General features: G+C 38.8%; 1 protein-coding gene across 5 annotated transcripts in view; it reads left to right on the top strand.

Annotated features, from left to right (window-relative positions):
* LOC114295550 (dynamin-related protein 3A) overlaps nucleotides 1-14561 on the top strand; it is a 50296-nt gene that overhangs the window by 19874 nt on the left and 15861 nt on the right. For all 5 annotated transcript variants that reach the window (XM_082892336.1, XM_082892335.1, XM_082892337.1 and 2 more), the window contains exons 7-8: nucleotides 11425-11538; nucleotides 12117-12165. In XM_082892336.1, coding sequence (XP_082748462.1) covers nucleotides 11425-11538; nucleotides 12117-12165 — 163 coding nt within the window. The remainder of the gene's footprint in view (nucleotides 1-11424; nucleotides 11539-12116; nucleotides 12166-14561) is intronic.

The following is a 14561-nucleotide window of genomic DNA, read 5'->3' as shown; positions in this document are numbered from 1 at the left end:
CACCTACTCCACTTCACTTACTCCACCTACTCCACCCACTTCATCTACATCTCCTATATAAGGAGCCCCTCATATTTGTAATTTACACAATATAAATAAATCAATAATACATCAATTTTAACATGGTATCAGAGCCAGGTTAAGACCTTAGTATTTCTCGCTTTACCGGCGGGCGGCAACCTCGCCTTGGCCGCCCGCCGGACCTCAACCTAAGTCCGTTAGAATTGTCTACACATACCTTTACTCCTGAACAAAGATCAACACATTCTTTGCTATCTTTACTTCAGTTTGTTTTTACATCCGAATCAGGGTGGCCATCATGGTCCTTGAAGCCCAAACTAAGATCCAGAGTGATTTCGTTCTATCACCTGGGGCCTGACTTTCATCCATGGGCAAATCATTGATATCTCCTCCTCTGTCACCGGCAATAGCACCGCAGCAACCATATCTGCCATCGCGCCTCTGTTTTCTCCTTGTTTGTGTTCGGAAGCTGCGTCTCCTCCCAATTCTGCAGATCCATAGCCTTTCTGGAAGGAATTTAAGAAGAGATGAAGGTAGTAGCTGCATATTTGCTGGCCGTGTTGGGAGGCAACACCTGTCCTTCTGCCGATGATCTCAACAATATCCTCAACTCTGTTGGAGCTGAGGTTGATGATGATAAGATTGAGCTCCTTTTGTCGGAGGTCTCGAGTCCTCAACCTGCGAAGAAGCCCCGCTTTCTGTTGCCGCCAACACCCGAAATCTCTCAAGCTCACTAGATTTACAAGCCCCACTCCAAATCACATTGACCATTATTTTTATTTATTTTCTCCAAACCACTTTCCTTATTTCCCCCATCTTTCATTTTTGATTTTAAATATATTTTTATTATTTTTTCTTTATTTTTCTTTCACATTATTTTTAATCTTTTTCCAATTCCATTCATACCATATAGCTTTGCACACCAAATCATATTTTATTCATCTCAGGGATCCACCCCAATCACAATTTTACACACACAAAAAAAAAAAAAAAAAAAAACAGCTTTGTTTTCTTTTCTGCAGCCGGCTACCAACCGACCTCACTTCTTCGCCTATTCCGCCGGTCTTTTCTTCTTGCCTCCGTCCTGGGCGGCCCTTGACGGTGCTGCCTCCGTGTTTCCCACTCCACTAGGCACGATCACTCCACCCTGCTCCTCCACTACAGCGTATGGCGGACCTCCAAATCGGAACATAACGGTGGCCTTCCACTTCAGCTCCTTATTTTCCGCCTTTAGCACACTTATCTCTGCTCGCGCATCCTTATACATGCGCTGAAGCAGAGCCAGTTGGGCGTTTAACTGCTGCACCTCATTTGTCCTACTCTGAAGTCGGTGCGACAAGTTTGTGACCGCAGTCATGGTTTCCACGCATGACTTCAAAGTATACTGATTGGCCTTAATATCCGTTTGCACCGCCATTTTTTGCTCCACAGACCGCATCGGAAAGTTCAACGGAGCAAAACCAGAGGTGTTTGGTTGAGGTTCACTGGCCACCGCACCAGTTATTTCTCTTGTGGACTCGTTTAGTTCGGGAAAGAGAGTGAGCAGACCACGGGACGCAGAGGCCATATTCTGGGTAGCTGAACGGGAAGACGAGGCCATGTTATGGGTTGCTGAGTGTTTCAGAGAAGGGTTGGTTACAGAGTGTTTCAAGATTTGCAGCTCTTAGAGACAATCTCTCAGAAAACGAATCTCTCTCTCAGAAAATGAAGAGTTTTTTCAGAAGTTTTTTCACAAAGTTTTTTTGTCTTCGCTTCTGTCTCAAGCACAGCCTCCGCCTCAGTTTATAAAGACCCTGACGAAGAGGCAGACACGCGCATCATGCGCCGCTCGGCGCTCGATGACGACATGGGCGTGCCTTTTGATGGCCCGTCTTTTGATGGCACGCCTTTTGATGGCACGCCTTTTTATGAATTGGGCACACCTTTTGATGGCACGCCTTTTTTGACAGATTGGGCACACCTTTTGAGGGTGCGACTTTTTAGCGGTCCGACATGACCCCATAAACTGTCCCGACATTTGATTCCGGTTAGCTTTTCCAAGGGTCCGACAAGACTCTGTAAACTGTCCCGACATTGATTCCGGTTAGCTCCTTCATGGGTCCGACAAGACTCTGTAAACTGTCCCGACATTGATTCCGGTTAGTTTCTACAAGGGTCCAGCAAGACTCCGTAAACTGTCACAACAACTGTCACAACATTGTCTGCTACAACGGTCCGACATGACCCCATAAACTGTCTTCTACATCGGTCTGACACAACCATCCAGTGTCCTCTACAACGTTATGACACCACCATACAGTGTCTTCACCATCGGTCTGACACGACCATACAGTGTCTCCTATCCTCTTTTCTTTTATGTATTCGTCTATTTTCTTGTTTTGTTACTCTCTCCAAACTCAAGTTGGTTAGTTCCTATCCCCCTTGAGTTTGCGGGGGGCTGTTAAAACCTACCACTACCACCTACTACACCTACTCCACCCACTTCACCTACTCCACCCACTTCATCTACGTCTCCTATATAAGGAGCCCCTCATATTTGTAATTTACACAATAAATCAATAATACATCAATTTTAACAACACTCTTGATTCTACTTTTGCTTTAGTTGGTCCGACTTTTGATAGCTTATCTAGCATGACTTCTTTTGAGCTCAAGGATGTTCTGTGTCATTTGCTAGACCATTGGTCTTCTACTGCTCCTAGTGCATCTTCCTCGTCGTTTGTCCGTTTAGGTAACTTAGCCTCTTCTCCTAGTGCTTTTCTTTCCCATAAGTCTTTGCCATGGATTATTGATTCTGGTGCCTCAGATCACATGTCCAAATCTTCTGACCTTTTCTTAGCATATATGCCCTCTTCAGGTCAAGACAAAGTTAGGATTGCAGATGGTACTGTTTCTTCTATCTCTAGGAAAGGTCTAATTCATGCCGCCCCTAATTTATCTCTATCTTCAGTGCTCTAAGTTCCCAATTTTGCTGTTAATCTTTTATCCTTCAGTTGTGTCACTAAGGATTTGAACTATAGTGTGACATTTTTTTTTTGATCATTGTCTTTTTTAGGACCTTGTCGCGAGAAGGACGATTGGCAGTGATAGTGTAGAAAATGATCTCTATTTCTTGGATCAGACAAATAAGCTTGCTCATCATTCCATCCAGTCCCCAATCACCAAGGAAGATTTATGGTTGTGGTATCGGCGTCTTGGGCATCCTCCTTTTCATTTACTTAGACATTTATTTCTATCTGTTTTTACAAATAATAATTTGTCTGAGTTTCTTTGTGAGTCTTATCAACTTGGCAAACAACACAGAACTTCTTTTGCTCAAAGTCTTAATAAAAGTTTAGCTCCTTTTTTCGTTAATACATTCTGATATGTTGGGTACATCTCGTGTTGCGTCTTTGAAAGGCCATAAATGGTTTGTTATCTTTATAGATGATTTTTCTTGTACTACTTGAGTGTATCTCATGAAAGAAAAAAATGAGATTTTCTCCATGTTTCAAAATTTTCATAAAATGATTTGTACTTCGTTTAGGGCAGTTGTCCAACTCTTGCATTTTGATAATGGGGGCGAATACATCGATTCGGGGTTAGAGAGCTATTTTTCCACTCATGGCATTATACATCAGACATCTTGCACCAATACCCCTCAACAAAATGGGGTTGCGGAGCGCAAAAATCGTCATCTTCTTGAGGCTCGCTACATGTGTCTTTCTATGAGTGTGCCTCGATCTTACTGGGGCGAGGCCGTTCTCACCGCAACCTATCTTATTAATCGTCTACTTACCCAAGTGTTGCAAAAACAAGCTACACTTCAAGTCCTCCTAGGTTCAAAGTCTTTGTTTTCCATTCCCCCTAAAATATTTGGATGTGTCTATTTTATCCACAATCATTCTTCTACTCGTGGTAAGTTGGACCCTCGCTCTCGCAAGTGTGTTTTCCTCGGATACTTTGTATAAGTGTTATCACTCTCCTTCTTGTAAGTGGTTTGTGTCTATGGATGTTGTTAGAATACTTAGTTTTGTTCTATTGTTAATATTTATTTAAATTGAGGGTACGATGGTTATATTGCAATATTAGGGTTTGTCTATATATTTTGCTAATATATTGATGTAGGGTGTAACACAACATGAAAAGATATATAAAAATTCCTTCTCTTCTCTCATCTTCTTCCTCCTTCTAAACCCTAACCCTAAATCTCTTCATTTACCTTCTAACTGATGTCATTTTCTTTGAATCCCAGTCCTACTTCTTGTCTTCTTTGGTGTCGTAGTCCTCCCTTCAGGGGCAACCTTGGTGTGAAGAGATTTTTGGTGTCCTTGTTGCTCTTATGGTGGAACTAGTTGTTTTTGCACCACCTATTACTGAGACTATAGAACCCAACGCCACCAAGGACACGGAAGGGCAAGTTTATGTCAAGGACAAAGGCAGACATAAAGTTACTTGGATACAAGAGACTACTTCTGCTCACCCACTGCCATCTCTTGTTTCTGATAAGAGTCCAGGTAACTTTGAACCTCTTGCTTCTCTTGAGTCTACTGATAATTTTTATTCCTAACATTATTGATCTTAATCTCCCTATTGCTTAGAGAAAGGGTGTGAGATCTTGTATTCAACATCCTATCTCAAACTTTATGTCCTACTCTCATTAGTCTTCCTCGTATAGAGCCTTTGTGTCAAACATGTCCTCTGTTAGTATTCCTAACCATTTTCAGGATGCTCTCGCTACCTCTGAGTGGAAACTTGCCATGATTGAGGAAACGAAAGTATTTCGTAAGAATGACATTTGAGAATTAACTGAATTACTTAAGGGCAAACGACCGGTGGGATGCAAATGGGTGTATATTGTGAAGTACAAAGCAGATGGTTTCATTGAGCGTTACAAGGCTCGACCTGTGGCGAAATGCTTCATTCAGACTTATGGAGTAGACTATCAGAAGACGTTTGCACTAGTGGCTAAGATGAATTCAATTAGAGCATTTCTCTCTCTAGCAGCTAATTTAGATTGGCCACTTCATCGGTTTGATGTAAAGATGGCTTTCTTACATGAGGATCTAGAAGAAGAGGTATGTATGGACATTCCTCCTGGTTGTGAAGATCATCAGACAAAGGGGAAAGTCTGCAGGCTTTGGAAGTCGGTATATGGTTTCAAATAGTCTCCAAGGGCATGGTTTGAGAGATTCACTCAAGCTATACTTAAATATGGTTTCAAACAGAGTCAGGCGGATCATACTTTGTTTGTGAAACATTCCTCACGTGGTAAGACTACAATCTTCATTGTTTATGTGGATGACATAGTGCTTACAGGTGATGATAGTGAGGAAATACTCCTATTGAAGAAATATTTAGCTAGTGAGCTTGAAATCAAAGACTTGGGGAACTTGAAGTATTTTTTGGGAATTGAAGTTGCTCACTCCAAGGATGGGATTTTGATCTCAACAAAGAAAATATGTTCTTGACCTTTTGAAAAAAAACATGTATGCTTGGATGTAAGGCCTGTGATACCCTACTGGAACCTAATTAGAAACTTGATGATGATGAAGGAGGAGCTGATAGGGGGAGTTATTAGCGACTAGTGGGTAAGTTCATTTGCTTATCTCACTCTCGTCCTGATATTGCTATTGCTGTCAGTGTGGTTAGCCAGTTTATGCATGTTCTTTATCAAATTCACTTATAGGCTATTATGAGAATTCTGAGGTGCTTGAAATCTTCTCCTGGGAAAGGTCTTTACTTTTCTGAACATGTTCACCTTAGAGTGGAAGCCTATACAGATGTTGATTGGGCAGGGTCAATAACTGATAGGATATCTACATCAAGATATTGTACCTTTGTGAGCGGCAATCTTGTTATTTAGCAGAATAAGAAACAGAATGTGATTGCTAGATTGAGTGCAGAAGTTGAGTTTAGAGCTATGGCACAAGGTGTCTGTGAACTATTGTGGATCAGACTGTTGTTGAGTGATCTGGGATGGGTCAGACAGACTCTATGTGGCTATATTGTGATAATAAGGTTGCCATCAACATAGCTCACAATCATATTCAACATGACATGACAAAGCATGTTGAGATTAATCGCTACTTCATTAAGGAGAAACTCACTAGTAGCATGATATGTACTTCTTTTGTGAAGTCAGGCGAGACATCCTCACCAAGGAAGTTGAGAGTAAACCATTCATGACATTCTAGGCAAGTTAGACATGAGAGATATCTTTGCACCTGCTTGAGAGGGAGTATTAGAATATTTTCTTGCTAGAATATTTCCTTATTTAGATTAGATTGTGATTGATTGATTGTGATTCCTTAATTAGTGCCTTAGGGCTTCCTTTTGTAATAGTTGATTGATTAATGTAAAAGATGATGATATCATAATCATCACCTAAGCTTTGTATTCTTTTAAATTACAGTTATAAGGGACAAAAGGAGAGGTGTATGTATGCTTCATCAAATTGTCTAATTTTATTTGCTTAGCTTAACTAATCTTGCCTATTTAACTTAGTTAATCTAGGTTAGGATGCATCAATTAAGGTTTATACAAATTAATCAAGATTAAGTTTAATCATTCTTAGCTTAATTAATCCTAATTAGGGCCCACTAATCATACTTAATTAACACTAATCCTGATTAGCAAAATAACATATATTATTAAAATGATAAGTACATTAGTCTAAGATCTTTAAGCTTCTCAATTAGTGCATTGGCACATCTTGGAATTCACAAATTCTAAACTCAAGGTGCCCCCCCTAACTCTTAATGATCTTTAAGTATTTCTATTCTTAAGTTTGTCTCATCAAGGCATATTTTTCACTTCTAAATTTCTTGCCAATTGTATTCATTCTCTTGGGTTTCGTCTTGTCAATTCATATTTCTATCTCTAGAGTATTGAAAGGTAATTAAATTAAGTTAAGCATTCGGTCATGTTATGTAAAAGCGCTTTTGATGTGATATACACTTGCTATGTTCAAGAGGGGACTAATTCTGAAGTCTTAATTATGGATTGTAGTATTCTTATGTTCAAAGTTTCCTAGCTACCCAAGTCGAAGCTTTATGTTGAGTACTTAGTCTAATAAGGTAGTTAATTTACTTAGAATATTCAAGGGTAGATAATCATATAGTCATAACGTGCGGTGTTCTTTGGGGTGTCACATTTGTAAAGGTCTGTTACCTTTCTAGGGTTCTAGATTAGATGGCTCTATGAATTGGTGATGAAGGCATCTTAGAAGTAATGTTGTAGTGGTTTTTTTTTGGGTAAGCTTGAGAGAGAGGGTAAAATGGTGTTAGAATGTTGGAGTTTCCGTAATATAAGTAAGTGGTTTATGGAGATTGGGGTTAGTCATTTGCAGAAGACAGAGGTGTGTTGTCCAGAGGTTGGTTATAGGTTTGGTTGTTTTGGGGTGGCAGCAATGTTGTTGGATCATGGGGTAGATAACGGTTCGGAAAGGGGGTCGTAGATAATAGAATCTAGGCTAGCGTTGAAGCTTCATCAAAAGTTGATCAAAGGTGGTTGTATTGTTAATAGGGTGAGTGCAATGGGGATGGGGATCTTGATTTGTGCAACTGTTTGATGGAGTTCTTGGTATGGGTTTGTTGGGTGACTGAGGGGATTGGAGGCTTTGGTGAAGGAGGCCAAGTGACGAAGATCATGAAAAGAAGAAAAAGAGGAAATTTGGAATTTCACATGAAGCACATTTAGGGCATCAAGAATTAAAGATTTGGAATAATTTTGAGTCTTGATGTCATTATAGTAGGTTTAGTAATTAAGGGTATAATGGTAATTCTAATAATTGTTAGACATGGGTTGTAGGGGTCACCCATGGGTTTTATTTTGGGTCAAGTTATTAAATGGATCATTAAATATGGGTTTTATTATCTAAAATAATTTTGATGGTCAAAAGTCTAAGTTTCTTATTTTGATATTGAAGTAGAATTAGAAGTCATTAAAGTTTCCTATTATGATTGAAGTAGAATTGGAAGCCATAGTTGGTATAGAATATTAGTAGTTGCTAAATATTTTTAGTTTTTAAATTTGAGTAATAGTCCTTATAAAATTAGGAGTCTTTAGCCTATAAATAGATGTGTAATCATCTCAATGATTCGAGAAAGAGTTAAAATTTTGAAAATTTGAGATTGTGTTTCTGTTATTGGCCTATCCCTTGTGAGGGTGAAGCATCTCTCTCTCCTAGCAAGGTTACTATTCAATTCATTGTTCACAGTGCTTAGAACAGCCACCCGACAACGCCTAAACACTAGTGTTTTCATTCTCAAAACCCTACCCTTTTACAAACCCTTAAACTCCTATTTTTTAAATACTTTTGCAACAACAAATCCCACCAAATTCAGCCCTATAAGTCTATTGTTGTTGTTGCCAGTATACTTGAACCAGGCTCACTACTTGTAGGAAAGTAATCCCTACTCGTCTTATATCACCAAGGCAGTGATGAAGTGGGTTGATCGGCTTGTTATTTAGTGTTTGAATGATGGCAACAATATCTTTCTAGAGTTTATTGTACTAGAGAAAGTGGCGCTAAAGATAGAAGTGAAAGTGGCGGATGGGGATCAATCAATGGGGATCAATCAATGAGGAAGTGTGTGGATTGGCATTGTTGTGGTAGTGTGAAGATGATATTTTTTATTCTTGGTGTGATGTAACTATGTTGGGAGTATTCCTATGGTCCAAAGTGCATTACATGAGCAAAGCGAATGGAAGTAATATTGTCATGTTTTTGGTTTGATTTGGATTGGAGGATGATTGAGATAGAAGGATGGTTGGGCCTAGTCAAGGCCCTTATGGGGTTATTAATGGTTAGTGGTTTAGATCAAACTAAGCCCATTGCAAACTCAGCCTTTAAGGTGTTACACAGTCTTGAGTAGAACTTACCCCAAAAGCTAGCTATTAAGGTGAGGGTGCCCTCACACGCTTATATGCTTAATATTACTTTAGTAATCAGGCGATGTGGGTGAGCATGCCAGGGACACACATCCTACCCATCCTTGAGTACCTTAGCTGTAGTACCATGTTACACGGTCGTGGGTAGAATTTACTCCAAAAGCTAGCTATTAAGGTGAGGGTGCCCTCGCGCTTATATGCGTAATATTACTTTAGTACTTAGGTGATGTGGGACGTTGATTCACAGTAGGCATGAGGTGCACCCTATTCCTTATGTTGGTGATGTCCATTGTTTGTCCAATTTATCTTTCGGATAGGTAGTCCAAATCAACATTTGAAACCCATTTCTTGTGATTGTGAAGCCCAATCTTGATCAACGTGTATTTTAAGCAAATAGTTCAGATTAATCATCAACCCACAAGTCTTATATTTCGTCTTCAACGTTGAATAATCAAAACTTGGTGGTTCCTTTTTTGTAGAGTGCTTGGATAAGCAAAAAGGAAAGGGTCTATCTTTGGCGGATGATAGATTTGGAGTCATGCTTTCTCTTCTTTGGATGATGGAGAATGGTGGCCTTTGTCTACTTCAGATGTTGGGATGAGTAATGTTGGTGTAGAATTGCAGTCAGAGGTGTCTGCATTGGTTGTGCTTCCTTCATGTGAACTTGAAGTAGAGAGCTTAGCTTTTTTTTTTCATAATCAGTTAGGTGGGTTCCACCGTTGGTTTGAAATGGGGCTTGGTAGAGACGTGAATGTTATGGTTCTTTAATTCTCATTAAAGAAGATAAGAGCATTGGCAATTCTCATAAAAGGCTTCAATGTTTGTTTTGTTAGTTTTGATGGAAAGAAGGGAAATTAGGCTTTGGTAGGGTGGTGCAATGAGGGTATGGATTGGTATTTGGTATGAGGATTGTAGAGTGGTAAAGGGCTGAGCATAAAAACCAAAAAAATCGTAAACCAGTCCAGTCCAGTCCAGTCCAGACCAAATTGCACTATTTGGTTTGGTTTTCTCAATGCACGGTTCGGTTCTAGTTTTTGAAATAGGCGAACCGTACTTCATGGTTTGGTCAGTGGTTTTATAGCTACGAATCCAGTTGGAACAGAACTGGACTGTTTAGATTATATATATATAGTTACCAAATGGAAATACTAAAATATTTTATTAGTATTAAACATATATATTTAAATATATAAATTATAACTCTCTACTATTATAAGTTTATTTTTGTATAGTAATAGAACTAATTTTAAACAATCATGTAAACAATTCTTTGGATGTAAATAATATTTTGTGATCATATTATGAATAATGATAATATTTTTAAAATCTGCAGTTCCAGCCGAACCGAACCGTACCGTGGTTTAGTGGTTCGGTTTGGATTGTTCCAAGATTTTCATGGATTGGTTTGGTTCCAAATTTGATGGAACTGCATGTAATGGATTGGTATTGTTTTATGGCTAAACGAACCAATCCAAACTGTTTGAGCAGTCTCTTATTTAAGTGGAAATTGTATCTAAGAAGCCTATTAGTGTGTATTTTGTAGTCTTGGAAGAATTTAGGAATCAGTTAAAGAGGTGCATCCAAAGATCAAATCTGTTGCTGTTATTGGTAAAGTTGGTGGAGACAAATGAATATAAATTTCACAAGTCGAAAAGGCTCCTTGAGGAAAATTGGCAAGTATTGAAGCATTTTAGTATTTGGAAATGTCATATTTTGGGGTTTTAACTGTTTTTGGGGCCATATGTTGTGTCATCTTCTTGTTTTTCTCCCTCCTTTAAATATATTTGGTTGTATGGGGGCTTTTGGCACTCTACACGCTCTGTGATAATTTTTTTTTCTTTTGTTGCTTATAGAAAAAAAGATAGGTAAATCCCACTGAACACAGGGAGATTCACGAGGGAAATTATTTTTTTTAGTGTAGTCCTTGGAATTTCGTATTTCTCTCTTCTATCTCTCTTGAGATGAGGATTGTTGCAGCAAATACAATCAGTTAGAGAAGTGAAAAGAAGATACGGACTTATGGAAATTCTGTAGGACCCAAGAATGTTTTCATGTTAAGTTTGCAGAATAAATTTATTGGAGTTTAATATAGATGTAAAACTAATATACTTTTCAAAAGCTCGTATTTGCCTTGGTAGAAAACTGCTGTAGATCTAGTTGCTTTGGCATGTTTTGATGATTCTGCTGTAGATCTTGTGGCAGTAATGCATTTTCGATTGTTGATGGCTTTTCTTTGCCACCTATTATTTTTGTCTTGATGTTCTCCTCATCTCTTTATGTTGTACATCTGGCACATTTTAATATGTTTTTGACTTTAATTGAAAATGATCACTGTAAGAAGTGTGTTTAGAATGTTCACATTTTTTGAGTCATATATTGGTAATTGTGAGAAACTATAGAGAGAAAATAAAGAGAAGAAATTGTTTTGCTTAATTATTGTAGCAGTCATTATGGCTGTTAGTTTCTGTGTATGTGTGTTGCATGCTTTTTTTCCTTCCTGTTTCTATTGTTGACAATGTGCTATTTCAGATTCTAGAACAGCACATTAGAACTGTTCTCCCTGGTTTGAAGGCAGAGCTAAATTCTTATTTGCTCACTGTTGTCAAGGAGCTACGTGCATATGGGGAAGCTATGGAATCGAAAGTAAGGCACCATTATGTGCTATATAATTTATTAGAATATATTTGGTATTCTCTATTAATTATAATTTGACACAGAAAGTTTCAAGAGAAGTATTTTCGTTTATGGTTAGGGTATGGTCCTTTGCTTCTGCCATGAATCACTTCTAAGATAAAGCTTCAGACTTGCTTGATTCATATCTTTTGCATCTACTAGCACTTTATACCCTTTTGGACACTATTTTTTACATTAGGTATATGTACTGAAACATTTTAATTTCATTACCTTTTTAGATATTAAGAGACATTGATTAAACAATATTGCTGTATTTTCACTCTGCCGACAACTGTTCATCTTGGCACCATTTGTGGAACAATATTATGAAATTAGGGCATGCTACAATTTTGCGGCTAAATGTCATTGTCTTGATTGTGCCATTGAATGGCATGAATATTGTTGCACTAGACTTGAATTAATATTTTGCTGTCCATGTGGATGGCTGCCGCTTGTTTTATACATAAAAATGTCCCCAAAAATCTTGTTAGACTGTAATTTTTAATTCTTTAACTTCTCTGAACATATGGTTGCTTTCCATTAACTAGGCTGAGCAAGGAGCAATTCTGTTGAATATTCTGTCAAAATACTGTGAAGGTGAGTTTTATTTGTTACCATAACCATTTCTGTTCTAGATATTTTATGTTGCTAATGTGAGAATATATTTGCCTATATTGCATATATTCTATTTTAGGAATTTAGAATGATTGTGATTGTGTAAATAGTATGTGTAATTCATATTTTCCGTTTTAGTCCTAGGGATAAGAGTTCTATATAAGAATCTTTGTAGCATTGAATCATTCGAATGTATAGAAATATTCAGAAACTTACATGGTATTAGAGCTCCTCTCTAAATCGTGACCCCTGTTTGTATCTCTGAAACTCGCGACCCATCTCAGAAGTCGTGAGTCTAGTTTGCAAACCCATCTATCTGGTGGCTGGTTCAAGACTCATCTTTATACTCCAGTTACTGGTCCTGTCGTTTGAAGTTCAACATTAGAAGGCTATTGATTTTCGCGAATATTTCCCTTTGGTTCGCGACTCTGGTTCGAAACCCTAGTCGCCCTGCTTCATCCCTTTTCTAGTTCGATCGACTCATTTTGGTTTGATCAAGGTCGCGACTCGTCAACTCGCATCTGCTTTGCTTTCGACCTTGAATCTAAAAGTTGGAGTCGACTTTGATTTCTGCTTGCTGTTCTCTCTCCGACTTGCCGTCGCGGACTCCTACCTCTCTCATTGGTTAGCGACCCATTTGGTCCCTTCGTCTCAGTGCTTCGACCCCTTGTGGCTCATCTTCTCTCTCTGGTTCCTCAATCTCTCTTGGGTCTTATATTTTGACCTCCTCTGGTTATTATATTTTCATTTGGGCCCCTTATAGTTTTTTATTTACATATTGGCATCATGTTAGATGATAAGATTCACTGTATCACTTGCAAACTTACTGGAGCCAATTATGTTTATTGGTCTAGTGTTATGAAATTTTTTTTGCTTAGTCCAAAAAAATGAGGATATGTTTTTGGTTCTGTTTTTCATCCATCAGATCCCAAACAAGATGGATATCAAGCTGTTTGTGACACTTGGGATTGTGATAATATCCAAGTTTTGACTTGGTTTCCTAATGTTGTGGATGGTTGTATTGGGATGATGTTCTCAAAATACACCACTGCAAAAGAGGTATGAGACTATTTACAGGGGGTTTATCAGTAGTCCAACTTTGCCAAACGGTATGAGTTGGAAACAACTATTCAAAGTGCTCGTCAGCGAGATCGGTTTATTCAGGATTTCTATATTGAGATGACGAGACTTTGGGATCAGCTTGCTCTCATGGAACTGTTTGGTCCTAAGGTACTCAATGCCTATATTCAGTTTCGAGAGGAGGGTCGTTTAATACAGTTCTTAACGACTCTCTTCTCTCAGTATGAGGCTATCCGTGGTGACATTCTTCACCGGTCTCCTCTTCTTTCTATGGATGTTATTGTTCATGAACTCCGCTTTGAGGAAACCCATCTTAAGACGGCCAGTCAGACTGTCTCCATTTGTCTTCCTGGCTCTTGTCCAACCCCCATTGCTATCGTCCCCACCTCCTCAGCTTTAGGCCACTACAAAACCCAAGAAAGGGCCTTTGGTTTCAGATAAGTGTGCTTTTTGCTATCAGGGGGGCCATTGGAAGTACAACTGTTCCAAGAAAGGACGTGCATCTTTTCAGCCGTCTCAATCACAGTTCCAAGCTCCTATTTAGAGTGTCGTTCGGCCTCTAGCCACTTATACTGCATCTACTCTGGCTCCAGATCCTGACTTGGCTTCTTTGAGTGCTTAGATTGCTTAGCTTTAGCATATCTTGTCTACCTTCCAACCTGCCTCTTTTGCTTCTGCTCTCACATTTCTTCATTCAAGTTTGCTTGGCTCTTCGTCAGGTATTTCCCTTCGACTCCGCATCTCTCCTTACTTCATAATTGTTATTCTCTTGTCTTTTCTATTACTGTTACTACTGCCAATGGTTCTGGTTTGCTTGTCTTATCTCTTGGGTCTGTTCTACCCTCTGCTATGTCTACTGTCACTATACCATCTGCCCTTTATGTTACTCAGTTATTTTTTAGTTTACTCTGTATTGGTCAGCTTGATACTTTTGGTTATGATGCTATCTTTTCTTCTTTTGTCTGTTGTGTGCAATATCAGTAGTCCAAGACGCAGATTGGGACTGGTCATAGAGTTGGGGACCTCTATGTGGTGGAAAGCTTGCATCTCCCTCTGCCCACCTCTCTAGTTATTTTTTCATCTTTTCAGTTAGATTCTCAGTTGAGTCTTTTTTATTTGTGGCATTCTAGATTAGGTTATTTGTTTGTTGATCGTTTACAATCGTTAGCTTAGTCAGGATTGTTGGGTAAAGTCTCTCCTAGCCAAATTACCGAATGTTGCGGGTGTAAATTTTCCAAAATGACAGCATTACCATTTAATGAAAGTATTTCTATTTCTGTTACCCCATTTTCTCTTGT

Source organism: Camellia sinensis, chromosome 10 (assembly GCF_055761805.1).
Source record: "Camellia sinensis isolate YWXY chromosome 10, ASM5576180v1, whole genome shotgun sequence".
Classification (NCBI taxonomy): Eukaryota; Viridiplantae; Streptophyta; class Magnoliopsida; order Ericales; family Theaceae; genus Camellia; species Camellia sinensis.
The sequence above is the reverse complement of the archived record's forward strand: the minus strand, read 5'-3'. Positions and strand labels throughout refer to the sequence as shown.